The sequence below is a fragment of the Podarcis liolepis genome (assembly GCF_965112155.1).
Source record: "Podarcis liolepis genome assembly, chromosome: 3".
In the NCBI taxonomy this organism is placed as follows: domain Eukaryota; kingdom Metazoa; phylum Chordata; class Lepidosauria; order Squamata; family Lacertidae; genus Podarcis; species Podarcis liolepis.
In genome coordinates this window covers 93,437,008-93,463,871 of record NC_139557.1, presented here as the reverse complement: position 1 = coordinate 93,463,871, position 26,864 = coordinate 93,437,008, and the positions used below count along the sequence as shown (strand labels likewise).

The 26,864-nt window shown below is 43.3% G+C and overlaps 1 protein-coding gene across 2 annotated transcripts in view; it reads left to right on the top strand.

The window, feature by feature from the left end:
* The first annotated feature begins 3,166 nt into the window (after nucleotides 1-3,166).
* The window catches only part of CAPN2 (calpain 2), a 42,838-nt gene continuing 19,140 nt past the window's right edge, over nucleotides 3,167-26,864 (top strand). For both annotated transcript variants that reach the window (XR_014524294.1, XM_083496092.1), the window contains exons 1-5: nucleotides 3,167-3,910; nucleotides 9,943-10,012; nucleotides 14,808-14,926; nucleotides 15,769-15,902; nucleotides 16,309-16,477. Coding sequence is in view for 1 of the 2 variants with exons in the window: in XM_083496092.1 (XP_083352218.1) it covers nucleotides 3,674-3,910; nucleotides 9,943-10,012; nucleotides 14,808-14,926; nucleotides 15,769-15,902; nucleotides 16,309-16,477 (729 nt within the window). In the remaining variant the exon portion in view is untranslated. The remainder of the gene's footprint in view (nucleotides 3,911-9,942; nucleotides 10,013-14,807; nucleotides 14,927-15,768; nucleotides 15,903-16,308; nucleotides 16,478-26,864) is intronic.

Below are 26,864 nucleotides of genomic sequence, written 5' to 3'. Positions count from 1 at the left end.
CATGCATTATAGAGTCACAATATACTCAGCCTCCAAAGCTCAAAGTAGGGGTAGGCTATCTTTTTGCCCTCTTAGACCACATGTCACTGTGGGTGGGCAGACAGTTGGGTGCTGTGTGCCCACTGAGTGTGGTTGAAGCTGGTGGTGAGTTGGGGGTATTCATGCATGCACGTGGTTGGCTAACTGCTCCCCATACATCATCCTCCCCATCACAGTTTCATTCTTCCTAGTCTGTCAAACAGCTTTTGGGCAAGGCTGGAGCAGCAGACTTCACATGGGAAGGATGGGGGAGCAGTTGGGGAGACAGCAAGAATTGGCAGGGGTGGGATTTGTCAGTAGAGGACGATGGGCACCTGTGTGAGACACACACAAAACTTTGGAGGCTTGCATACAGGCCACAGATTGCCTTCAGGTTGCTTAGACTTAGAGGATATTCCGGTCAGGAAGCTAGACAATAATGTTATTGTTCTCCTTAAGAACAAAACAGCAAAAGGAAGTTTCTGACCCCACCCAGATGCAACTTGGTCCAGTGCAACGTAATGACTGAGGCATATGATGACACTCCCCATGCACTCACCCATAGTGCAATCCTGTACATGTCCACACAGAACACTTACTACCAGGTATAGCAGAGGTAGGTAATGTGGCGCTCCCCAGGTGTGCTTGAACTGCAGCTCCCATCAGCCCCAGGCAGCACGACCAATTGTCAGGAGTTAAGAGAACAATAGAATAGTCCAGCAAAGGAGACCATGGAGGGCACCATATCTGCTACCCATGGGGCCTAGGATTGCAGTCTCAAATATTTAACCTTTAGAGATCTGAGGGAGCAGGCGGAAACCTGCAGAATGCCAGCTCCAGCAACTCACAACAACAAACCATTAACAAGATAACCCTAACATCTCCATGGGACAGCACTGGGACGGTGATTAACATAGCGATTTTTGCTGGTATGCAGGGACACTTGGAACAGCTGAAATCAAAGGAAGTAAGAAGAAAGAAAACAAAACCAAATAATTAGTCTTGGTGGGAATTTGTGTGTCTGAGAAAAAGTAAATGGTAGGTATGCTCTCAGGCAATTTCCTACATTCCTGGTTTTAGAAAATATTTTACATTTTGTTTGTTTAGTTATGCTTTTTTTATTTACAAGGTTTGACATTCTGATGTGTTATATTGAGTTAGCCAGTAATTAGCCGACATTCCCTGCTTCAAAACTGGGCCTGTGCATGACAGCTTTTATGCAGGGAGAAGTGGATGTCACTCAGAAAAGTGATGGGGAAGAGGATAGTGTAGATTGTTTTAAAGCTTCCTTCCCCTCCAGCCCTTTCCTGCAGCTCCCAGTTTTAATATTTAAAGCCAGTTCAAAAATTAGCCGGCTAAGCAGAGGTGGTACAGAACTCTCATAGGAGGCTACCACAGCAGTTGTTATGTAGATACTTATTTGAATTTTTAAAATATGGAGTTTTTGGTTTTTTTAATGTGGAATGCTGTCCCCAGAGAGGCTCGCCTGGCGCCTTCATTACATATCTTTAGGTGCCAGGCAAAAACATGCCTCTTCCCCCAGGCCTTTGGCTAATTAAATAATCTATGGCCTTTTAAACTGTGGGGCGGGATATTGTTTTGTTATTATGCTATGCATTTTTGTGTTTTTATATTGTAGCCCACCTGTGATCTTCAGGTGAATTGTGGTATATGAATTTAATAAATAATAATAATAATAATAGGAAGTGGGGAGAGGGGGGTCACAAACACTTTTGCAATTGCCTTGCTGGAAAGCATAATTAAAGCAATAATTATTAAACACTAAACACAATGAATAAATCTTGCTGAGGAAGCCTTGCCTCACCAACACTTTGGAGTCATCTGAGAGTGACCATATAGGGTTGATCTGCTACTAATTTCTGTTAAGTTGTGGGTGAACATATCAGATGACACAGCGATTCTTCAAACAGCTCTTGTTTATTCACAGGCCAGAACAGAACTGAACTGAACTGAAGGGTTCAGCCAACCTGCTTATATAGAGCTCCACTAGAACGCAACAGTAACCATTTTCTGTAACTATCCAATCACTGAATGTCACTTTCAATCCCTTATTTGCATGTGTGGACCTGAGTGAAAACTATCTACAGTATCCCCCTGCTGGCCCAGGGTGAGAACTTCAGTACATAACAATTTCATTATTTATTTATTTATTTATTTATTTATTTATTTATTTATTTATTTATTTACATTTATGTCCCATACTGTATTTCTTTTATCGTGCATATATGTGGTTCCTAGGCCGTCACCAGGCTTGTACTAAGCAGATCTGCTTAGCTTCAACAAGGTGATGGCCTTGTGTGCCTTCAAACCATTCCTTGGGATCCTTGAACTTCTAAAAACCTTTTGATGAAGTCCCTCATCAAAGACTGAGCCTGCATAAACACCTTGCATTTAAAGTACATTTTTCCTGCCCAAGAATCCCAGATCCAGAGGTCCAGTAAGATTTGATAACTCTCTTTAAACAAGTGTCCTCTGCATTATCCAGTAAATATCCAGTGCCATGTTGACCTCAATAGCCCTCTGGAGGTGTTATGAGGCTCTTGTGTGTACATGCCACATAGTGGGAGTAAGTCCCATTGAACTTAGTCCCATTGAACTTAGTGGGATTTACTTCTGATAGGTTTGCAGTGTTAAGATAAATTAACAAAGAAATAGAGAGTGGAATGGGGAAGGTGTTTTACACACAGTTTTTAAATTGTTTGTGTTTTTTTTAAATTGTAATCGCAGTGGAATTGTCTTGTTTCTGTGAGTTGTCTTGGGAGGTCTCAGTCCTGAAATCTGGCATGCCAAATACTGGGGAAATAAATAATTAAAGACCAGTGGCAGCACATTATGTTTCTGTATGAACGCAGAAGGGGAAAACTGGATTTCCGCCTGAAGGGCAAACTTGGTCCCATGAGTTAAAACTTCAGAATGAGAAGAATTCCATTCCAAACTTTCTCTCTCTGTTGAAGTCAGAACTACTTGCTTTGCCTCCCCAATGGACCTAACTGTCAAGCAAGCACGCTTCAGGTTTCAGGATTTCCTAGGCAATTATTCAGTCATAGTAATTTTCGCAAGGATCCAGCAATTGGCGAGGGTAGGAGAGAGGCAGAGGGAAGTTACGGGGCGGAGGATGTTGCTTTCCTCTCGAGGCGCGCAGCCTCAAAGAGATGGGGAGAATGTGAGAATAAGGCTGCTGTGAGAGTCTTTCCATATTCATCGGTGAAATGCTAAAAGTTCATAAGGCGCGTGCCCTTATAACGGCGCGTGTGACAATTTGGCAAAACAGCTTTGTGTGTGGAGAGGCGTCAGTCCTCTCCCTCCCCCCCCCCTCCCGGGCAGGACATTTGCTCTTCTCTTTGCAATAGTAATAAAAAGCGCGGGAAATGCTGCCCCTTTCGCCTACAGCGTCCCTCGGCCGAGCTGGAGCGAGAAGTGGTGGGCGACAGGCCCGCTTGCACCGCCTGGATCTCGAAGGCCGACCCGGCCACACCCCGAGCGCAGTGATGAGAGTTTTCCTCTCGTTGCATGAATCATCGGCAGCCCGCTTCGCCGCCGTCATTTGCGTGGAGGAGATTCGCATTTTTATGTCCAGCTCCGGAGTTGGCGGCGGCGGCGGCGGCGGCGGCGGCAACAAAAGGGAACAGCCATCATGTCTGGTCTCGCAGCTAAATTAGCAAAAGACAGGGAGGTCGCCCGAGGCTTAGGCTCCAATGCCAAGGCCGTGAAGTACTTAAACCAGGACTTTCATGCGCTGCGGGACGAGTGCCTCGAGGCGGGGAAGCTCTTCCAGGACCCCTCCTTCCCCGCGGCCGCCTCTTCCCTGGGCTACAAGGAGCTGGGGCCGAACTCCTACAAAACAAGGGGCATCGTGTGGAAGAGGCCGACGGTAGGCGTTCAGACGTGCTCGCGTGTTCACGCGGGACCCTTGGTGGGATGGGGGCGAAGTGTTGCTCTAGGACCAATCAGACTGCTGCATTTTGGATCCCATTCAACTCAGTACATAACAAAGACTTAAAGAGGGTAATCGTTACGAGGCGGTTTTGAGAACGGGATTCTCCATTCGGTTTGGGGAGAGAGAATAAGAGAGGTGGAAACGGGGGCGGGGAATTGAACCTGAATTTAGTTCTTTGGGAGTTTGAGTGTAACTAGCAACTGGGACTGGGGGTGGAACTTTCTGTTCAGAAGGCCTGGATTCCTAAATTAAAGATCCTATGGGATCCCTTGCATTGCAAATACAGTGGTACCTCGGGTTACATATGCTTCAGGTTACATACACTTCAGGTTACACACTCTACTAAGCCAGAAATAGTGCTTCAGGTTAAGAACTTTGCTTCAGGATAAGAACAGAAATCGGGCTCCGGCAGCGCGGCGGCAGCAGGAGGCCCCATTAGCTAAAGTGGTGCTTCAGGTTAAGAACAGTTTCAAGGTAAGAACAGACCTCCGGAACGAATTAAGTACTTAACCCGAGGTACCACTGTACTCTTGGAATCAGCCCACCCCTGCCTGAATTGTGGGGAATCTGGCTTTCTTGGCTGTGGCCCATCACAGTGGAAGAGAGGAAAAGAAAAGATAAACTTCTGATACTCAGGATCACTCCAAATCTCGTAATCATCCTTTTGCCAATCGGGTATGCATCCAGTTAGGGTATTTACTAGAGTGCCAACAGGGTTTGCTTGTGCTTATCATTTCCATGCATTTTTATACTAGAAGTAGGGATTCTAATTTGGGTTGGTTGTAGGGAGCATGGGAGGTGGTGGTCATTGTGGTTTAGTTGATGCAGCGTAGGACGGTGTGCTTGTTGTGTATGCAGCAGAAGTTATGAGTAAGTTAGAAAAAATGTTTCCTTTGTATAGGGAGGCAGAGTAGGGTGGGACTGAGATTGGCAGCATGTCCGTTTGCTTCTATACAAACTAATGTCTGATAGGAATACTAGTTCCCGTAGGATGTTACAGAGCTAATATATAATTTCCTGATTCAGGTAGATAGCTGTGTTGATCTGACACAGTCAAAAAATTTTAGAAATTGTCCAGTAGCACCTTAGAGACCAACTAAGTTTATTCTGGGTATAAGCTTTCGTGTGCATGCACACTTCTTCAGATACAATATAATTTCCTGTAAACTAGTGGGATGCTAGGCATGTTTACTCAGAAGTAAGTACCACTTCTTCCATGGGGATTCATCTACACACTGCAGCTAGTGTGTTTAAGGCACAGAGGCAATATCAAAATGCACTTGTCGCTTTCTACAGGGAAAGAAGTTCCCATATTTTGTAAGAGGAAGCGCCCATCAATCCAAACACAGTGATAATTAAGAGGATTTCTGAGAGACTAATATGGAGGATTCAAAAATCTAGTTTTGATTGTTTAAGCTCACTCACTATCTTTGTTTCGTGTGAACGTAAGAGCCCTCCTGGATCAGACCAAAGGCCCAGCTAATCCAGTATCCTGTGGTTACAGTGACCAACCAGTTGCCTATGGGAATAACACCTCCAAGCAGGCCATGAGCCCTATATCTCATGTGGGCTAGGAAGGTTGTAGGCATTTAGGAAATATGCCAAGTCTGAAAATACCAAGGCACTGAGGTGAAATGAGGTGAAATGGATAAATAGTAGTTAGAACACCAAAGTTCCATCTTTACTCAAATCATGCATGCTTTCATGCTTACCTTTTTTGCCCTATGCTTCATGAACCACACTCATAATCATACTCCTGTTCATAAGGCCAAAATACATCTTTCACTTGCCATGGGGATGCCACATTGTTCATGTTGAGAGTCTCTGCAGCTCCATAGGATGCCTGTATGCAGTCATTATCCATAGTATTTGTTGTTTAGTCGTTTAGTCGTGTCCGACTCTTCGTGACCCCATGGACCAGAGCACGCCAGGCATTCCTGTCTTCCACTGCTTCCCGCAGTTTGGTCAGACTCATCAATAGTATAGGGGTCAGCAAACTTTTTCAGTAGGGGGCCGGTCCACTGTCCCTCAGACCTTGTGGGGGACCGGACTATATTTTGGAAAAAAATAATAATGAATTCCTACTCCTCACAAATAACCCAGAGGTGCACTTTAAATAAAAGCACGCATTCTACTCATGTAAAAACACGCTGATTCCCGGACAGTCCGTGGGCCGGATTTAGAAGGCGATTGGGCCGGATCCGGGCCTTAGTTTGCCTACCCATGGTATTGATCATTGTGATGAGGTCTTCTAAATGTTATGGCTGAAGCAGAGACGACCACTGACTGGGGAGGCTGCTTTTGGTGAATATGCCCAAGTGTACGCAAATCCTGGATTCTCATTTAGCAGTAACCTCGCGAAGTAGTTTTACATTGTCAAATAGCCGTGATGGCTAGCAATGCTTCTGAATACCAGGTGCTGGGAACTGCAGGAGGGGAGAGTACCGTATTTTTTGCACCATAACACTCACTTTTTCTCTCCTAGAAAGTAAGGGGAAATGTCTGTGCGTGTTATGGAGTGAATGCCTATGGGTGGTGGTGGTGGGGATCCGCTGCAGTCATGAGCAGAGGATCCATGGTTCCCCTTCCTTCCCTCCTCTGTGGCTCGCTTTGAACTGTGCGGCTCCTGTCTGGTTGGCTGCTTTAAACTGTGCTCTCTGTCCCTCTCTCCTCCCCACTCAGCTCGCTAAATAGCAGCAAAACTTTTCAGCTCTCTAAGCCGGGGAGGAGGGAGAGAAGCAGAGCCTGCTTGTTTTAAAGGAGCAAAGCGGGAGAGGAGAGGAGCCTTCTCCGCTTATACCCCTCTTCTGCATTATTAGCAGCATCCTTCTCCACACACCTCACGCATGCTCCTTGTCCCTTGAGTGCTTTTCCTTCCCTCCCCACTTAAAACGTGGTCACAAAGCACGGATTCACATGGATCCTCAGGATTTTTGCATTGCGCTACCCCAAACTCACCGTCAGATGACATGTCTGTGGCCACAGCATGAACCACAAAAATCATACATCCACTGTTTCGTTTAGAATATTTTTTTCTTGTTTTCCTCCTCTAAAAACTACGTGCGTGTTATGGTCAGGTGCGTGTTATAGAGCGAAAAATACGGTACTTTTGTGTTCATTTCCTGCTTGCAGGTTTCTTGCAGGCATCTGGTTGGCTACTGTGAGAACGGGATGCTAGCCTTGATGGGCCTTTGGCCTGATCCAGCAGGCTCTTCTTACGTTCTTATGCTCATTCAGCAGTCCTATTCTTGCACTGTACCCACCCTGTGCACCACACCCTACCCCTACATTGTGAAATATTCCTGTTTTATGTTTTCAGGAGGGACAATAGATGGTGTGCCCTCACCTGTTGTTTCACTTCCTCCTGCTTTCCTTTTATAGGTCATATACTAGGCTTCAAAAGGTAGAGGATAGTCCTTCATTAAAAGTTTGTAAGCAGTACCTGGATGCCCACTGATCAGGGATGCTGCATGAGTGGATTTCTAGCAAGAGGCTGGGTTTGATGGCTTCCAACTCTGTGTTTAAGTCACCTCTCCACCCTTCATTTCCTTGCCTGTCCTTTTCTTATCTTGGCAGCCACTCACTTCCATAGATGCATTTATTGATGCATCTGACTTGCCTGTACTTTTCAGAGTCCGATTTGGATGCAGTTATTTACATGGTTGCATCCTTTATTTACAATGCTGAAAGAGCAAATTTTGCTTGTAATATGTGGTGCGTACACACTGTGTGATGATGTGCATTCAGGCTCTTTTGGGGAGTTGCTGTACACATGGCATCACTCTGTTTCATCCCTGCCCCACACTACTTGTCAGTCTAAAGTACATTCTGCTAGAACAGTTACAATCTGTTTTGTGCCAAGAATGTACTTCTCAAGCGCATTCTTGGCACAACACCTTTTTATACTGAGAGCGTTTTTTCTCAGGTCATCTTCTATTGGGGCAGGTCTAGCGACGTTGCAGGGGTGTGCCACTCCCCATCACCATGTTTAACTTGTTTATGGATGAAGTAGGTAAAATTGGAAGTGGCGCAGTAGCCACCTCTATATACTGATATATATTCTCTGTATTTCAGTATATCCTCTGTATATCAGTATATCAACACACCAGTCTCCATCCCCTCCCTTTTGGAAGACTAGGGTTTTTTTATTTTTAAAAAAGACTAAGGTCTGTGGAAGCACTAATTGAGGGGAGGGGAACAGAGAACACCATTCAGCACTAATTTGAAAACATGCCCATCTGTGTGTATGAACAAATGGATATTAGCTGCCGCTTTCCCAAACTTGGGTCTCCAGCTGTTTTTGGAGTACAAATCCCATCATCCCTGACCACAGGTCCTGCTAGCTTGGGGATGATGGGAGTTGTAGTCTCACAACAGCTGGAGACTCAAGTTTAGGAAACCCTGCTTTAGGTAATGTTATCTGGTGAAGGTGTGTATAGTTGCAAACTGCACTGTACCGAAACGTACTGTGAAGAAAGACCCCTCTGTGTTTCAGAGGCTATGTGGTTTTCTTTTGAATAATGGGGATTTTCTTGCTCAACATGTCCAGCAGCTTTTAAGCAGCACCAGGAACACATGAAAATAAATATTTTTCCTTGAGGGTAGGAGCCAACCAGACCTCCATAAGTCTTAGAATTATGCTCATTGAAGAAGGAGAAGTCAGCTGAGAAAAGTGGAGGCCTCTGTATATTCAAGGATGACGTTTCCATGGCTGCATGCTTTGCATAAGGGCAGAGAATCTCAGATTTCAGCTTGGTAAATCCAGAAGAAAATCTCCTTGAGTTTAACCGTTAACAAAATTGACAGAAAAATAGCATCAGTCATATTAAACCAGAAGTAAGGAATATATTAACATCCATGTAGAGAGGGAAACCACAGAAAGTATCAGCACAGCACAACCCTATAGGTTTTTACTCCAAAGCAAGTCCCAATGTGAACTTACTCGCCCCACTTTGGCTCCCAGCAGTTATCAGATCAAAAAGTAAGAAATATCTCCTGTGCTGTTTCTGTCTCTGAGCGCATCAAAAGTTGCCCACAATTTTGAACTAGAGAAAGGGGTTAGGGCAGGTTTTCCCAAACTTGGGTCTCCGGCTGTTTTTGGACTACAGTTTCCATCATCCCTGACCATTGGTCCTGCTACCTAGGGATGATGGGAGTTGTAGTTCAAAACAGACAGGGACCCAAGTTTGGCAGACCATGGGTTAGGGTTATAGCACAAATTGCCACTAAGAACTTCTTTTTGGATGCCTGCCTCCGAGATTCTGAAGTGGTTAGAACATTGTCTAGAACAAATATTTTATTTTTAATTTTTTAAAATAATTTTTATTGAATGATTTTATGTTACAAAAAACAATACACCCATACTACCACTAAATATAATTAAGAAATAAAAATTAAACACATAAATATTTAGTTTGTTATTTGCCATCTTATTTCCTCCCAAACATTGCATACAAAAACACTCACCCACACCCGCACACGAAATGATAATAATGAAAGTAAATATTTTTCAAGCATTCGCCAAATTTTTATACATTCTTGATAATCTGGAAGGAGTAAGGTACCACCGATGAGCCATTTTCATCATGTTCTCTCTGATATTATAGCTGGCTGTAAATTTCAAATTTACATTCCATAAGTTTACCCATTTTTTTAGCATAATTGGGCGGCCCACATCAAATATTTTAGAGGTTTTGGCTTTTCATTAAGACCCAGCCTTTGCTGACTTAGTGCCTCTTTTGGATTATAGTCATGTACATAGCTGGTCTGCTTAGACCCCAGTGACTTCAAAGAGATTTAGCCAGCCTAACCATGTGCAGAATTGCAGCTGGTGGGAAACATAATCCCAACACTCCACACATTCATGTACAGATACCAGGGTTGCCATTGGAGATCAGCCTGTAATGTCCATAACTTTAAATAAATTTATTTTCTTACATGTTTCTTCTTACTACTTGCTTTGCCAGGAGTTGTGTTCCAATCCTCAGTTTATTGTTGGAGGTGCCACCAGAACTGATATCTGCCAAGGAGCTTTAGGTAAGATGGAGACCATGCTTAACTTCCTGTTGAAGCACTCTTAACATGATGTCTGCCTTGTTTTAGATCTATTTACTTTATTTTAAAAATGTATAAACCTGCTTATCATCATGTCGGCCTCAAACTAAACCAGGCTATTTTTCTCTTCACCTTTTGGAGGGAAATGTAGCTTCCTCTCAACCATGTAAATCATCATATTTTCTCTTTGTCGTGTGATTAGACAAAGATCAGACTACCACTACATCTTACTCCACCTTGGGTTCTTTTATCATTGCATCAGAATTCTGATTTTAGCACCCTTCAGTTCCAACACAGTTTTGCCTCTTCCTGAATCATTTTCCCTCCAGGGTGTTGTGTGCGCTCCATATCCATGAGATAACGCTGGCTTGTGGCATTTGACTTTAACTTCCAGATAAGAGACTCCTTTTTTCATCCTTCATGCAAATTGCACTTCATTCCAAGAAAAGAATGTTGTTTGTGCTTCAGGGCAGGTATGCATTGATTTCAACAGGCTGCATCCAGGGACAAATAAAACCATGACATTGGCCTTACTTCATAGCTGCAAACTACGATGTTCTTTTGTAAGGTTGCCTTTCTTTTTGCCCTTGTGGTGTCACAAACTGCACATTAAACCCTATTTAATGTTGCATTTTTCTTGGACGCAGAGCCATACTGCACCTTTGTTCTGGATTTCATGTTGTCACGCACCTCAAGTAGTCGCAGCGAGACCTTACTATTCCAACAAGCATTTTAAGGAAGTTTTCTGTCTCTATTATTATTAACTTTAATTGATTTTATCCACTTTTTGTAATTTTTATGTACACCACTTAGAAACTTCAGGGATTAAGCAGATTCATGTGAAGAAACTGTGTCATTCACCAGTCTGCAACAGTCCTCTAACCTTCCATTATCAAAGTAGTGTACACTTGGCACTGGTTGGCAAATTCTGAGCTGTTTAAGGCTTTATAGGTCAAAACCAGCACTTTGAATTGGACCCGGAAACTAACTGGTAGCCAGTGCAGTCGGACCAGGATCGGTGTAATATGCACAAACCGTCTTGCTCCGGTGAGCAACCTGGCCACTGAATTCTGCACCAGCTGAAGTTTCCGAACCGTCTTCAGAGGCAGCCCTACACATTGCAGTAATCTAACCTTGAGGTTACCAGAGCATAGACAACAGTAGTTAGGCTATCCCTGTCCAGATATGGACGTAGCTGGGCCACCAGCCGAAGCTGATGGAAGGCACACCAGCATTGTGACATGGAGAGAAAGTTAGGTGTAGCAATCAGTCATTTAACACTTAGAATACCTTTCCCCCTTCTAAAAATGAAGCTTGTTTTAACTAAGAAGAATGGAGCATAATGGCCTGGTTTGCACATCACATTAAACCATAGTTTAAAACAAACATTAAACCTTAGTTTGAAGCAAACTGTGTGGTTTAATCTGAGTGTGCAGTATGCACATTGCTGCTATATGTGTGCTGCCAAAAAGCAAGAAAGTGCAGTTTGTCGTAACATCCATACACAGGAAAAGATTTATGAGTCCAGATTTGGATGTCACTACAAGCCAGACATGTTACCCAGTGGCATAGCTGGAGCAGAGTGAAAAGTTTTCAGCAGCATACACCGGCGTGGTTTGCTTACACATAAAACAATAGCTTGTTTTTAACTGTGACTTAATGTGATGTGGAAATTGGGCCACTGAACATTACAGACTCTAGCAAACTTACTGCACTGTAAAATTTATAAAGCTTTGTGGGTTTAAAAAAGCCCTTCCTTTGAATTAATTAATGAATCTTTTAGGAATTTTTAGATGAGTTTTCTCAGGTTCTAGTATTTTTTTATGTTTATGTGTATCTTGTATTGTTGCATAGTTGCATATTACTGCAAAGCTCGCTGCGCACAGTGAGTCATTTTAGCAGAATGGTTTTTGCATAGAGGAAGCATGCTCAATATTTATGGGGTGTTTTTTTTTCAAAGGATGTTGCTATAGTATCACAGCAATGACCTATAAATAGGCTAGTGTTTCCCCTCTGATTTCAGTAGCAGATATATCTTCCCCAGAAATTAAAACCACATTTACATTGTAAAAATTCATGTATGCATTTTTCTACAATACTGTGTTGTTGTGCTGTGAGGATCTCCCATTTTACTCACTAGGGCGGTGTACAGTTCTAATATTTTCAGCGGGGGAGGTGCTGTTGACAGCACCATCATCACTGCTTGCAATACATATATTCATGTTCACCCTATCCTGCTGTGGGCTTTGAGGTGGAACAGTTTAATATGTGCACAGATTGAAGCAGTTGAGCTTTTCCAATTGCTTCTGCTGATTATGTATTCTTTTTCAAGTGCATCTTCTACTGCCCATTTCTCATGTATCTACTTTTTTTTTTACCGTAACCAGAAGATTCTCTTCTGGAAATCTCACAGTAAGTGAAACCACTATAGAAGGGAAGGAAATTCTTGTGCCAAAGCAGCATGCAGGAGAACAGAGGCAAAACCATCAACTTTTTTAAGAAGATACAATAGCTTATATAGGGGGACACACTTGTCAGAATCTGTGCGCTAATTAAAGCACTTTCCACAAGATTTGGTTCAGATCTGTATCTATCAGTTCATTCTGGTTTCTGGTATGTCTGGTTCACCTCTTGTTTGGGATCCAAATCAGCTTTGTTAAAAATGAAGCACTTTCCCAACCATGTAGTATTACGGGGAATCCAAAAATGCCACAAGAATGAGCCTTAAATAGAAGTTGCAACTCTTTCTGTGTAACTATCTTGGGTTTCCATGAGAGGCACCTCTTTGTTCAAAGGATCCCAGCCTGTTTTTGTAATTGTCATTTTCTGTATGTCTGCTGCTAAGTACTTGCCCAAGCAGGGACATGGGTGGCGCTGTGGTCTAAACCACTGAGTCTCTTGGGCTTGCTGATCGGAAGGTTGACGGTTTGAATCACCACAACGGAGTGAGCTCCCATTGCTCTGTCCCAGCTCCTGCCAGCCTAGCAGTTTGAAAGAACGCCAGTGCAAGTGGATAAATAGGTACTGCTGTGGCAGGAAGGTAAACGGCATTTCCATGTGTTCTGGCTTTTGTCACGGTGTTCCATTGTGCCAGAAGCGGTTTAGTCATGCTGGCCACATGGCCCGCAAAGCTGTCTATGAACAAACGCCAGCTCCCTTGGCCTGAAAGTGAGATGAGCGCCGCAACCCCATAGTCGCCTTTGACTGGACTTAACCATCTAGGGGTACTTTACCTTTACCTTTTTATTTGCCAAGCATCACTGTTGATGAGCAGTTACTAAAGAGAAGGAGTGCATGATGCAAGCAGAGCCACTCTACAGTTGCAAAACCAAAATCTTTATTGGCTCATGGCAATGCGTACTACTATGGACATAGGTGCAGTACCTCTGCTGTGTGAGTTTAACTGATACTTTGCTATTTGGTTACTGCTCAACATTGGTGTCCAGGGAGTCCTTACTTTTTGTACTTGCTTCTTGGTAATGGTGGACAAACGTTGGAGTTTTCTTGTGAGCTGCTACTTCAGATTCTTAGGACCTGTCTAGCCTTTGGATGATAAGAGATCTCAAGGTGTTTTGATGCACCAGTGGAGTTCATTAGCATTGCACAGTCATCACAGACAGTTGATCTTGACAGTAGAGTTCTGTTTATTCAGTTTGAAAATGCTGAAGTTATTTCCCCCCTCCCCGCCATTGACTTCTTTATTCAGTAATTTGTGTTTTGTTTGTGTGTTTGGTAAACTGCAGTGCTGCTGGAGGCACCAAAGGTGAGGAGGCGAGTGTACATTGGCTCTCATCCAGCAGCACTGGTTAGCAGCTAACCATCCGATTCTGGAAGGCAGAGCCAGTCTACAGAGCTTCTCTGACTCACAGGTGGCAAAACTATGAAAGATGGAAAAGTCTGCTGGAACAGAAGGGCATCAGTGAATTTCCACACATGTTGGGGAGGACCTTGTTTGTTAATATCATTTAGACGGATCAGATTAATCCAGAATTCTCAAAGCAAGATTCTGCAGAGACTGAAATCAGCTTTTTAAAAACATGTGAAAGTCCAAACATGCTGGTAATTCTGTATTCATCCGTCTTGGGAAAAGCTTATTACTGTTCCCATTTTTTTAAGGAAGGCTTCCCAACTAGTCTATGCCAAATATCACTGGGTGTAATTCAGCCCAATTTTTGTGGATTATTATTACTATTATTATTATTATTATTATTATTATTATTATTAAAATTTGCATACCGCCTTATACCCACAGGTCTCATTAGGTGACTTGCAGGGCAGAATGGGATGGCAGAATGGCAGATTACCTACTGCCATGGCAGATACCCTAATGGAACACCCCAGATATGCTGGTGCAACACCACCAAAGATGTGCCAGCGGAATTGCTAGAATGAGATGTAGTTTTGAGCAGGATAGGACAGCACAGGGAAAGAACACACTTCGGCTGTGTCTTCCAAGACCATGCCCATGTCTCTGTTGGTGGTGCAACTTGACAGCTGGAGCTGTTGCAGATCAACTCCCCAGTTGATTTTAAGGGGAGCAGGTAATTAAAAATTGCCCTCCTCACATTACCACAGCAGCACAATACAGGCTCCCCCCCCCCCCCCGCCGCCATAATTAGAGTATAGAAGTACAGTACTCTGTCCTGCTCTTATGTTAATCTCTCCTGGTAAGAACAATAGGACTTAAAGTGCCTTACTTCTTCTTCTCCCCCCACCCCTCTTTATTTATTTAAGAGCATGGAGACTAATGGGAAATACTTTTGTTTTGCTTTCACAGGAGACTGTTGGCTCCTGGCAGCCATTGCTTCTCTCACATTGAATGAAGAAGTTTTGGCTAGAGTTGTGCCCAGCGATCAAAGCTTCAAAGACCGATATGCAGGAATATTCCACTTCCAGGTACCACAGATACTGATTTCTGCCTTTTGCCTGGAAGGGTTACGCTGCTTTATTAGCACTGTATTTGCCAGATCAACTGATACCCTGGTATGCATGCAATGGAGGGTAGGGAAGCTTCAGGAATCTGGTTTCTGCAGAATCAGGTGTGAACCGACCTGATCCACCCCTCCCGGAAGGATGTGCACATTGTACAATTACCCTTTGGATGTTGCTCAAGGCAGTGATTGATTCTTTTGCCTAAAACAACTTTAAAGCTGCATGCTTGTCTGGAGGTAATGCTCTCCTGATACAAGTACCTTTTTGTACACCTGAGCTATAGGGATTTTTCTGGGATGAATAGTGGTATCAGTCACCCTTCCTCAGCCTGGTGCCCTCAGGTTAATGTTGGGGTCTGACTTCCCAGCAAACTTGGCCAGTGATCATGGATGATGGGAGTTATAGTCCAACAAGATCTGGAATGCACCAGGTTGAGGAAAGGGGCTGGTATTGGTTATATATTTTGTTAGAAGATACTTAACCTACTCTTACACTGCAGATAAGGTGGCAAGCTTTTAGAGCTTCAAAAAGCTCTTTCTCAAAACTTAAGTGAAATGTTTGGTGAAGCGAGCTGGCACCAGGCAGTACGCTCTGCAGAGGGCATCCCATAACTTAGCTGCCAGCACCAAGAAGTCCCTTTCCTCACTGAGGGCACCCAGAGAAGCGTTGCTGAAACTTATCTTGAAGTCTCGACCATTATGTAAGGGGAGAAGCTCCTTCAGCTAACCTGGTCCCAAGCTGTTTTCAGCTGTGGTCAAGAGCATGCCTTCTAACACATTGTGGTGATGATGATTATTTGTTTTCAGTTCTGGCAGTATGGAGAGTGGGTGGATGTTGTTGTTGATGACAAGCTACCTACCAAAGATGGAGAGCTCCTCTTTGTTCATTCAGCCCAAAGGAGTGAGTTCTGGAGTGCTCTGCTGGAGAAGGCTTACGCCAAGTAAGTAAAGCACAGCATCAGAGGTGGGGAATCTCAGGCCCAGCGGCTGAGCACTCCAAGCCCCTCTGCGTGACCCTTGGGACTCTGCTCAGGCCAAACCTTCTCTTGCCACACCTTTCACTTCATGGAGTCATAATGGTTTGCATTAGGAAGGGATCATTCCTCTTTGTAGCATCAGGGGCCCTAGTCCATATGGATTAATAGTGTAGTTATTTAATATACATGTAGCTAAGGTACATGATCAGATCTGTGTGTCAAACATTTTGATGTATCCCATGTTGACCTTGGGCTTTTCGTGTATGAAAAAGTAGGGCAGACACCTGATTGTGAGGCTTTAGCTATGCTACACTTTAATTTCAAAGGCCGAGAAAAGAAAGTTGAAATGTCATGTTTGTCTCTTACACAGGGTGAATGGATCGTATGAGGCTCTCTCTGGAGGAAGCACCACTGAGGGCTTTGAGGACTTCACTGGAGGAATTGCAGAGTGGTACGAGCTGCAAAAGCCACCGCCGAACCTGTTCAAAATCATCCAGAAGGCTCTTCAGAAGGGCTCTCTCCTGGGATGCTCTATTGATGTGAGTTAGTGTTGTTTTCTTTCCAGCTGTCCCACGTTCTTTGGTGCATGCAGCAACTGGAAGGTTGCTTTAGTTAGGGGACTGTGAGGTAGTACAGAATTCCAAACCTCCAGGTAGTGCACAGGGACTGGAAAATCCTGAGCCCTCCCCCTCCTATAAGAATGGCTGGTGTTAATTTGAATGAGACTTTAGGGCAAAAAAGGGCCCCAAATAAGAATTCTCCTTACCTCTTCCATTGTGTATGTTAGCATCCCTTTGCAACAGCTGAGCAACGCAAAGGCAGCTGTTGCTGCTCTTCAGTGGCTGGGTGTATTTTCACCTCATAGTTGCATTTGAGTACACAAAGGGTCTTGTGGCATCTGAAATGCTAACAAATTCTAGTAGGGCACAAGCTTTCATGGTCTAGGGTTCCACTTCATTAGACACTTCTAAATCAGATTGCTTTTTAAAAGAATAAAAATAAATAAGACTGCTCTGGCTATCCTTTTTAAGAATATACCTGCGCACACCTTTAATTTCCCTGTCTGAAATAAATCCCCAAATGTGTGACTCTAAGAAAAGAAGGGTCTCTTTGGAGACCTCCACCATGTAGCTGCAGACAACATATCTGATTCCAAGTTCCGTGTACACCGGGGATGGGGAACCTGCCCCTCCCTCCAGATGTTCGTTGGACTCCAGCTCCCATCAGTCATGGCAAGCATAGATAATGGTCAGGGATGATGGGAGTTGTAGTCCAGCAACATCTAGAAGCCAGTGATTCCTCATCACTGAGGCATGTTATGTTGCATGTGCATTGCTCTCCTGTGGAATTAGGTTTCCTCACTCACTTCAGTGGAGATATTAACTCTGAACATGCATCCCTATAAGTTATTTCCAGCATTGTAATGAATGAAGAAGCATTTGCAGGCGAGAGAGCTGTGAATGTGAATCAGAACTCCCACATGCAATAATAACTTAAGGGATAATGCCAAGGAACCATAATCGTCATCTACATTTTGGGATGCTCCACCCTGCTCCTCATGAAGTAAGTTAGGTTGAGAGATGGTGGTTAGCCTTCAATCATCTGGTGAGCTTTTTTTGGATCTGATCTGTGTCTTTCAACATGGGTCTTCTCAATAACCTTTAAAGTGGAGGGTGAGGGATTGAATCCATAGTGCAAGTATGGGGAGTGCTGAATTCTTGCCACCCTCTTCCTGCTTTTGCTTCCTGTTGCTCCTCTGCCCCAGCAGCTTTTTCCTCATGGCCAAATTTGCTTCCATTACTGAAACCCTGAAGAAAACAGCCTGATGACGGGGCACAGGCTGTGGAGTAGGGAGCGGCAGGCTGGGCAGGGATCTGCGCCTCCTTGCCCATAAATCTGCTTTGTGCTTTAAGTCGCTCACCCTTCTCTGAGTGATTATGGGGCGATCTTTCGAAAACCACAGGGCATCTGCCTTCACATGTCATTTCACCCTGGCTGCAAAACCGACTAGTTTTCTCTAGCCCACGCCCAGCATTCTTTCTTTCTTTTTCCCAGACATCTTTATTGAAAGTTGAAAAGTATAAAATTATATGTGCACTAAACATGGTGAGACGTAAATAAAAGAGAGAAAAAGAGAAACAACACCCGTGTAGAAGGGAAAGCAAAGGGGGGAGGGGGGACCCCGAAACTTTATACTTTACAAAGTTGTTATTGTACTTCACCGGATCTTAACCTATTACAGTATTTGTAAGAATGGATTCAAAATATCATCAAATTTGTCCATGGCAAGTCTGCATTTATATTCAAGTTGTGAGAGTCCACTCATATTGTCCTTTTGTAAGGTTCCATGTGCTGGGCATATAATTCAAGAGGATATTTTGCTTCGTAAATGTAAGGTTGTTCTGTACAGTTCTGTTGATAGTTTCAGTTACCTTCTGCCAGAAATCTTTCAATATAGGACAATGAAAAACATAGGTTACAGAGAAGCATTATCCCTGTTGCATCTGCAACAGTTAGATACCTTAGGTCAGGGGTAGGCAACCTAAGGCCTGGGGGCCGGATGCGGCCCAATCGCCTTCTCAATCTGGCCCACGACAGTCCGGGAATCATCATGTTTTTACACGAGTAGAATGTGTGCTTTTATTTAAAATGCATCTCTGGGTTATTTGTGGGGCATAGGAATTCGTTAATCCCCCCCCAAAAAAATAATCCGGCCCACCACATGGTCTGAGGGGCGGTGGACTGGCCCACGGCTGAAAAAGGTTGCTGACTCCTGCCTTAGATAGCCCTTTTTTAAACAAACATAATGGGGTCCAGTGTTTTCCACCCCCGGCATTCTATCCCTCACACCACTCTGGATTCAAAATTTCTGGATTGTGGCAGATCGAGTTCTTTCAGATCTGCAAACCAAAGCATCAGATAGCAGATGGCCAGACATGAGTGGCGCAAAGCCCCCTTTGTCTTACAGCTGCAGAAACCGATCCTAGAGGTTGCATATGTTAACGGAAAAATCCGAGGGCTCTCTTGGACAAAAACAAAGACACCAACCAGGATAACTTGGAGCAAAACAGCAGCCTGTAGGCTTGGCCTTTATTGAACTGTTGCAACAGGGTATTTCCTTCACTTGCAAGAGAGAGGAAAAGACCCAGAACAATGGGCTGCAAGACCTTATAAAAACTTTTGAATTTCCCCTCCTCTAGGTCAAGCCCACCCCCAGAAACATCATGCATACATTACAGAAAGGAGGGGTTGACATCATGCATACATTACAGAAGGGGTTGACATCATGCATACATTACAGAAAGGAGGTGATGAAGGAGGAGTTGTGGTGGTAACCTGAGTGTCCTGTCACCTGGCTGGTTCCTCCTTTCCCCCTCCCCATGAGTACTTTCCAGGTGACAATGGGGAGTTTGCAGTTTCCTGCCCCCAGAGGGAAGATCTGATCATTGTCCTTTGTTTCAGCCTGTGGTGAATCCACTGTTCTTTGTGATTTTGATTGTCTTCTGTCTGGGATTATTAGGGTTGACATAGCAACTGGGCAGGGCTCCTGTGGATGTGCTGGTATGCTGAAGAGATTATGGCTGACCAGAAACCAAGCACCCCCCTTTGATATTAAAATAAAAATGGAACAGTGCAAATCCGATGTATGGTTGATTTTCTATGAATTCATAAGAGAAATGTGGCGTATGTAGTGTGTGAGTGTGAGTGTGTGTGAAGTTTGTACAAACAGAATGATTGGGGTGGGGGGGTTCCTGCTACAGTTCCCCCCTTCGGAGATAAGATTGCAAAGGTGGCTACTTTGCAATCCTTTTCTCCGCACAATTTAAGGTGGTAAATAATAACCTGGTATTCTCCGTCCCAGATGTGTGTGTCCATGTGAACCTGAAAGGGACTTGGATATCATGCTACTTTAAGGATATTTGCATGGAAATATAATGGTGTAACAGTGCACTGCTCAGTTACTTGTGGTATTCTAGCACCTTGGAAGAAATATTTTCTCAATAGTGATCTATGCTTTACATTTAGGCAGGAAGGTCCACTAATGACTGAAAAGTGCAGTTTGCTTCCCCCCCGCCATTTTTGTGTTCTCAGGTGTCAAGGTAGCTCTTCTGTGGTCTCACATCGGCATGGTGTCGCAGTAGTGGCAATCCCTGGTGAATCCACTTAGGGCTTTCATATTTATCATGTAGCCTGGTACCCACCACAGCTGGCACAGGTTTCGGACACGTCCTGAGAGAAATGTCTTTGCCTTGGCCAAAATCCATGGGATTCCTTATTATTATTACAGGCTCTGGTCTTGCAGTCATGGGAGTTGCTCACTTGCACTTTAAGGATCAAAGAGCTAATTGCAGCCTGGATACACTTGCCCAATTCAAACTGAGTCCAATTTGAATTTATGTGCCCCATGGTTCTCAACTCTTGAAACCAATCTGTTAAAAGAAAACCATTCTTAACAAGGGCAGTTGTCCAAATAAGTCAATTTAACTCTATAAGGGATCATTCCTGCTAAACCAAAGCATATGCACCTTCATGTATCTTATAAGCTTCTCCTTGGTAAAGCATGTTTTAGCACATTTTAAAGTGGATAGGGAAAGTTGGCAGAGTGCCAGGTGGGACAATGAAATGTGGTTATCTAAACATTGGACTACACAATAGTGTGAGCTATCAGAAAGTATAAAATGCATGAGAATTGGTGTGCAAGCAATAAGACATTAAACATAAAAATAATTACACACAAAATAGCCCCCCCCCCTTGTGGGAATAACACACTGTCAGACACATTTCAACATTCCTACATAATAACACTTAAAACAAAACAAACTAATTAAATATCAGTTGCATATCTTGACACAATTGTGATCTTTTACGCATGTATCTTTTGAATCCTGGAGCACAGAGGCTTGAGGTTCAAGTGAAAAGATGTCCTTGCAAGTCAACTCCACCCCCCTTTGTCAGGCCCACTCCCCTGGCAGTCTATATCCTTTGAAAGAGATAGCTGTGGGCACTTGAAAACTCTGGTGTCTTGTGATGACGGAAGAACTGAGTTGAGGGGTTGTTGCTGCTTTTCATCATTGCACATCTGTATAGGTGATATCCTGTAAGGGGCAGGGTTTTGGGGCTTAAAGACAGTTAGAAAAGGGAGGGGCAAAAGGCAAAAAGGATGTCCTTCGGTTTCTGTTGGAAGCTGCAAATAATAAAAATCTTAGCGAATTAAGCGTTTCATTCATTCCAATATTATTATCACATTTTCCTATAACTACTGTTATTATCTGCCAAGTTCATTTGCTTTCCTTCACTTTGGAGAGAAAGAGAACTGTAAAAAATACAAAGGTTAAAAAATACAAAAGAAAGCAAAAAATTAGATTACCAGTCAGATGAAAACAAACTTGACACAAAGACATCAGATTTAGAAAAGAATTATTATTAAATATATTATCAAAACCACGCAGATTACTACTAGACTGAAAAAAATGGGAAAACCATGGGGAAAAAAACTTTAAATTCACCATGTGCTATTTGATAAAAGAACTTCATGAAACTGACTTTCAACATGTGATGAACATGTCCCCAAAGTAAAACACACACACACAAAATGACTTATGAGGAACCAAATAAATAAATGCTAAAACACACAATTAATAAGTAACCTGAAGTAATCTGTTTTGGCATTCTAACATCGCAAATGAAAATAAAATAGTGTTTCTTGATGTGACAACATCAACTGTAATATTAATACTGGGAAATGAGTTAATACCAAGAAAATGAATGGCAATTTAAAGTTGTGCAGGTACCTTGCACTAGCCAAAATGACAGAATAAGAAATGCTCAGGCAAAAAGGTAAACAAATACCATTCCACAAACAATGTTTGGTTGTGCTTCGATTAACTTCATAGACATCATGGAGAAACAGATTAAATAAATGAAAACAGATTATTTGTAACTTTAAAAAAGTGTCAAGGCCACAAAGAGATGGAAGTTACTAATATAGCAGGGATTCAGGCTTGTTTCACAGAACAGAAAGAAAGTTGCTGTGGGAGGAAAAAGGGACAAACACTTTGTTATCGGGGTTCACATATCCTGTTAAAAGGGAAAATTATTTCATGTGAGAAGCCTGTCAGGAAATGCTGTTCCTAAAAATTCCCATTGAGGGGGGAATGCTTTGATATTTACCTGTGAAAAGAATTTGGCATGTTAAGATTTGGAACTTGGAAAGCTCTTGGCTTTTGATGGGCTAGTTTTTTGTTTTTTGTTTTTTGTTTTTTAAAGCCTTTTGTCTTACGTAGCCTCTGGAGCAAAGAAACATTTAGGGTGATTTCCCTCAATGGTTCAAAGTTTTTGCATTTGGATAAATTTCTCTCTGTAGTTGTCGAAGAAACCTCCTCTCCCCCTTACAGTTCCCCCCTTCCTCTCTCTCTCTTCTTTAGCTAATCTGGCCTCTGTGCATGTGCAGAGTTCATGTCTCAGCAAACGTTTTATACTATTGAAATGTTGCATCCTTTGGCTAAATTACCATCCTTTGGCTAAATTACCATTTGAATAAGGGAAAGGAAGGGTAAGGAGTAGATTTTGAAAACAGGGTTTGATTTTAAACAAAAAAGAGAAACTCAGCAATTTAGGTATTCACCAAAGCTAGCAATTTCAGCCCAAGCAAACTGAGACTGCTTCCTTTATGTACAGGAAAGGGCTAATATCCCTCTGGCCATTCGCGGAACAATCAACCGCTCTCTTATTTATGAGTAAAAATGGCCAGAGTTAGAATTCCTAGGATTTTTTTTTTTTAACTTCTCAGCCATTTCAGCCTTACCATTTGCAGACAAAAAAATATTATTATTATTATTAATATTATTATTATTTCCTGCCCTTTATTTACAGGAATGGTCAAGGCTAATTCTACTTGATTATTCATTTGTATGTGCTTAAACTTTGAGTAGACTTTTAAGTCTGATTTTTAAATAGTAGACAAAATGATAAACACTGTAATCACTCAAATGCTTGGTATTACCAGTTGGGCTTCACCTCTCACCTTTTAAAACTAAAGAGCAAAGCTAGGCTGAATTTCAACTCCATTACCACACCAGAATTTAAGAATTACCCTCCAATGCTTGCAGACACATGGTCTTCCACACAGCCACAAATTGGGAGAGTTGAAAGGGACCCTGGGGTCATCTAGTCCAACCCTCCAAAATATAGGGTTCACAGCAAGATTTCACAGCAAGATTTGTACTACCAAAGAGGCATACACATTTAAGTACAGATTTACAGCTGGGAAAGGAAACATCTATACTCCTGAGAGGATCTCTTATAAAGCACAGTTAAAGCAGCCCTAGATTTGATTTTTTTTTTAAAGGGAATACACAAGTGTTGCCCCCTCCCCTCTTTGCAGTTTCCTTTAAAGGAAGCTTACTCGGGAGTAAATTTACCTAGCACAGAAGTAAGAAGGGAGAAACCAACTGAAAGAGGCAGAGTGAAACAAGGGGGAGGGGGGCATTTTCTAACAAAAGAGGCCATGAAGTCTTATAGAGACTGATATCAGGAGCCTTACAATAACTCTTCTGTCCAACCAAATCAAAGTTAAAACTGGACTCAAATATTTTTTCTTAGAATGAACACCATACTTTTATAGGCATACACTTAATGAAATACATACACTGCATTTTAGCTTGAGAGAGCAGTTGTGCTCAACTAGGCTTTTGCAGCAGAAACATTAGGTTAACTTCTCCTTCCAAAATAGACTGGAGCAAACTCAAAAGTTACAACAAACATCATTTACCATTAGACTTAAAATCACCCTCCTCACTTAAAACTAGAAGAAAGAGGTGGGGTAATCCCCCTTTCAGAACACAAGTAGCACGTATACAGGATTTCACCACTTGGGAGGGAAACTCTCTTTTAGAGCCTCTCTCAAATAACAAACATTTGCACACTCCATTCTCCATTTTGTTTTGTTTAAGATCGATAAGGCGCAACATGGCTTCCTTAGATTTAAAATTTTGAAGCAAGCTTGCAATTTAAAACTATGTGCATTTAAGAACAGTCTGTGGATGCCAAGGCCAATGTAAATACAAACCCTTGAAATATTTCTAAATCTTTGAATACATCTCTTATTCATTTTTTTTTTTTTTGCCTCTGAGCACCATTAAGTTTACAGTTTCATGTTCTAGCTTTAGATTATAGTTTAACAACACAAATTTGATGTGTTCAGCTCTCCCTAAGAGTTCACACCCTGATTTTGTTGAAGGATCCCTGAGGTGGCCACTGTGCCCTGGGTTCTAGGTGGTGGGCCTAAGCCACCCACTAAAAGTTACAACGGTCTCGTACTTTGTACTTGGAAAGACCATTTTGCCCCTTTATTTTATTTCTATTTTTTTTTCTAATTGGAGACGACAAGCTGGAGGGGCATATTAGAGTCCTCTCTGGGGCAAAAGGCTTCATGGAAGCTTTGTTGCCAGGAGGAGTCCAGCTAGGGTGTTTAGTGAGCTCCCATTCTCTCATATGTTATTATTGGGGGGTTTTTTTCGTTAACGAAGTACGCTAAAGACAGAAAGAGTGGAAACACACACACAAGGGAGGAAAGGCAATGGGAAAGAAAGGGGGGACAGAAAAAAATATCCTTTCAGTACTCAAAGTACCCTTGACTAACACAATTCCTACATATCTACAAGCTTCAAACTCATTTCAAGAAATCTTATACATGAACTCAAACTCCAGCCACGGGACTCCTTGCCCGAGAAAACTTCAGTTACGGGACACCTTGGCCCGTCTGCCACGGGACTCCTTGCCCGAGAAAACTTCAGCCACAAAACTAAAATTCCTTTTCCTCAGCGCTGCTTCACAAGACTAATCCTAGTGTGGGGCCCCACTTCGTGAACCGCCCCTTCTACCCTCCACGACAGCCTCCTGCCTAGCCTTTGAGACTAAGTTTGGGCTCCCTACTGGACGCCTGCACTGTGCAGTGCCAGATTGGGGTCCGAGAAAACAAAGTTTTGAAAGGGGAGCAAACGACCTTGCGTTCTCACATACCCAGGTCATCCCTAACAAAGGTCGCCAGGCAGGAGGGGAAGGTTCATTTGTATAGTTAGGGTAGGTGGAGAGTAAGAGAATACTTGAAAGACTCCCCTGGACGACTCCGAGAGAGGGATGTCAGAGAAACAGTAAAAGAGCCACGCTTTCCCGGACTCAATTCCAAGACGGAAAACGGGGGAGAAAAGAGATAGAGAGATTTAAGACGTTCCTGGACGACCCCGGGGGGGAACGTCAGAAAACAGCAAAAGGTACCACAATTTCCCCGGCCAAGCACCGCGTAAGAAATTGAGGGGAGAGAAAGAGAAAGGTTTTGGCGTACCTAGACGACTCCGAGAGGCAAGCGCCATACAGTAAAGTTCCGCGATCTCCCTGGCCACTTTCCGAAGGGGAGAATCGGGCTAGAAAAGGGTAAAGTTAGAGCGCACCCGGCCGACTCCGAGGGGCTACGCCAGAAATGAAAGAAGGAAAGTCTGGCTGTCGTGGGGTCGTTACTTTCCACCCCCCTCCCAACGTGTTTTACTTCAAACCATACTCACGTTCGAAGTTGTCCCCCGCAGATCCCGGGATCCTTTTCCCTTAGCCGGCTTTGACCTCGCCTTTGCTCCCCTGGTTGAGCTTTTGGTGACGATTGATTACCGCCCGCAAAGAGGAGGCAGGGAGAGGAAGAAGGATCTCTGGGCTAAGGTTGCCCAGTGGCGCCCGATCCCTTCTATCTCCCCTCTCACCTTTACAGGAGAACCAAGTGTCCCATCTGGGTCGCCAACTGTTAACGGAAAAATCCGAGGGCTCTCTTGGACAAAAACAAAGACACCAACCAGGATAACTTGGAGCAAAACAGCAGCCTGTAGGCTTGGCCTTTATTGAACTGTTGCAACAGGGTATTTCCTTCACTTGCAAGAGAGAGGAAAAGACCCAGAACAATGGGCTGCAAGACCTTATAAAAACTTTTGAATTTCCCCTCCTCTAGGTCAAGCCCACCCCCAGAAACATCATGCATACATTACAGAAAGGAGGGGTTGACATCATGCATACATTACAGAAGGGGTTGACATCATGCATACATTACAGAAAGGAGGTGATGAAGGAGGAGTTGTGGTGGTAACCTGAGTGTCCTGTCACCTGGCTGGTTCCTCCTTTCCCCCTCCCCATGAGTACTTTCCAGGTGACAATGGGGAGTTTGCAGTTTCCTGCCCCCAGAGGGAAGATCTGATCATTGTCCTTTGTTTCAGCCTGTGGTGAATCCACTGTTCTTTGTGATTTTGATTGTCTTCTGTCTGGGATTATTAGGGTTGACATAGCAACTGGGCAGGGCTCCTGTGGATGTGCTGGTATGCTGAAGAGATTATGGCTGACCAGAAACCAAGCACCCCCCTTCGATATTAAAATAAAAATGGAACAGTGCAAATCCGATGTATGGTTGATTTTCTATGAATTCATAAGAGAAATGTGGCGTATGTAGTGTGTGAGTGTGAGTGTGTGTGAAGTTTGTACAAACAGAATGATTGGGGTGGGGGGGTTCCTGCTACACATACATTTCAGGCTCAGAATTGAGAAAGCCTTGTTGGAAAAGGGCCAGTTTGGATAAGTATTCAGGTGGGCAGAGGCTTGATAATGTAAACAGTATTTCTGTAAACAAAAGGCTATCACTCCAGGAAGGAGCTTCTGCCGGAGGCTTAAGGGGGCTTGACTATAATCCCTTGGTTTCAAGATAAAATAAAAAGACAGTGTAATAAGACCCAAGGACAGGAACTCAAGGCCAAGAATGCAAATCTTTAATAGATAAAATATATTTGGAAGACACACAGCAAAGGCTAAGTATTATCAGTATGGTAACAGGCTGCAAGTAGCTCCCTGGGATGTGGGGATGCTATTTTTGTTATTTTTCAGAGAAGGAGGGGCAAG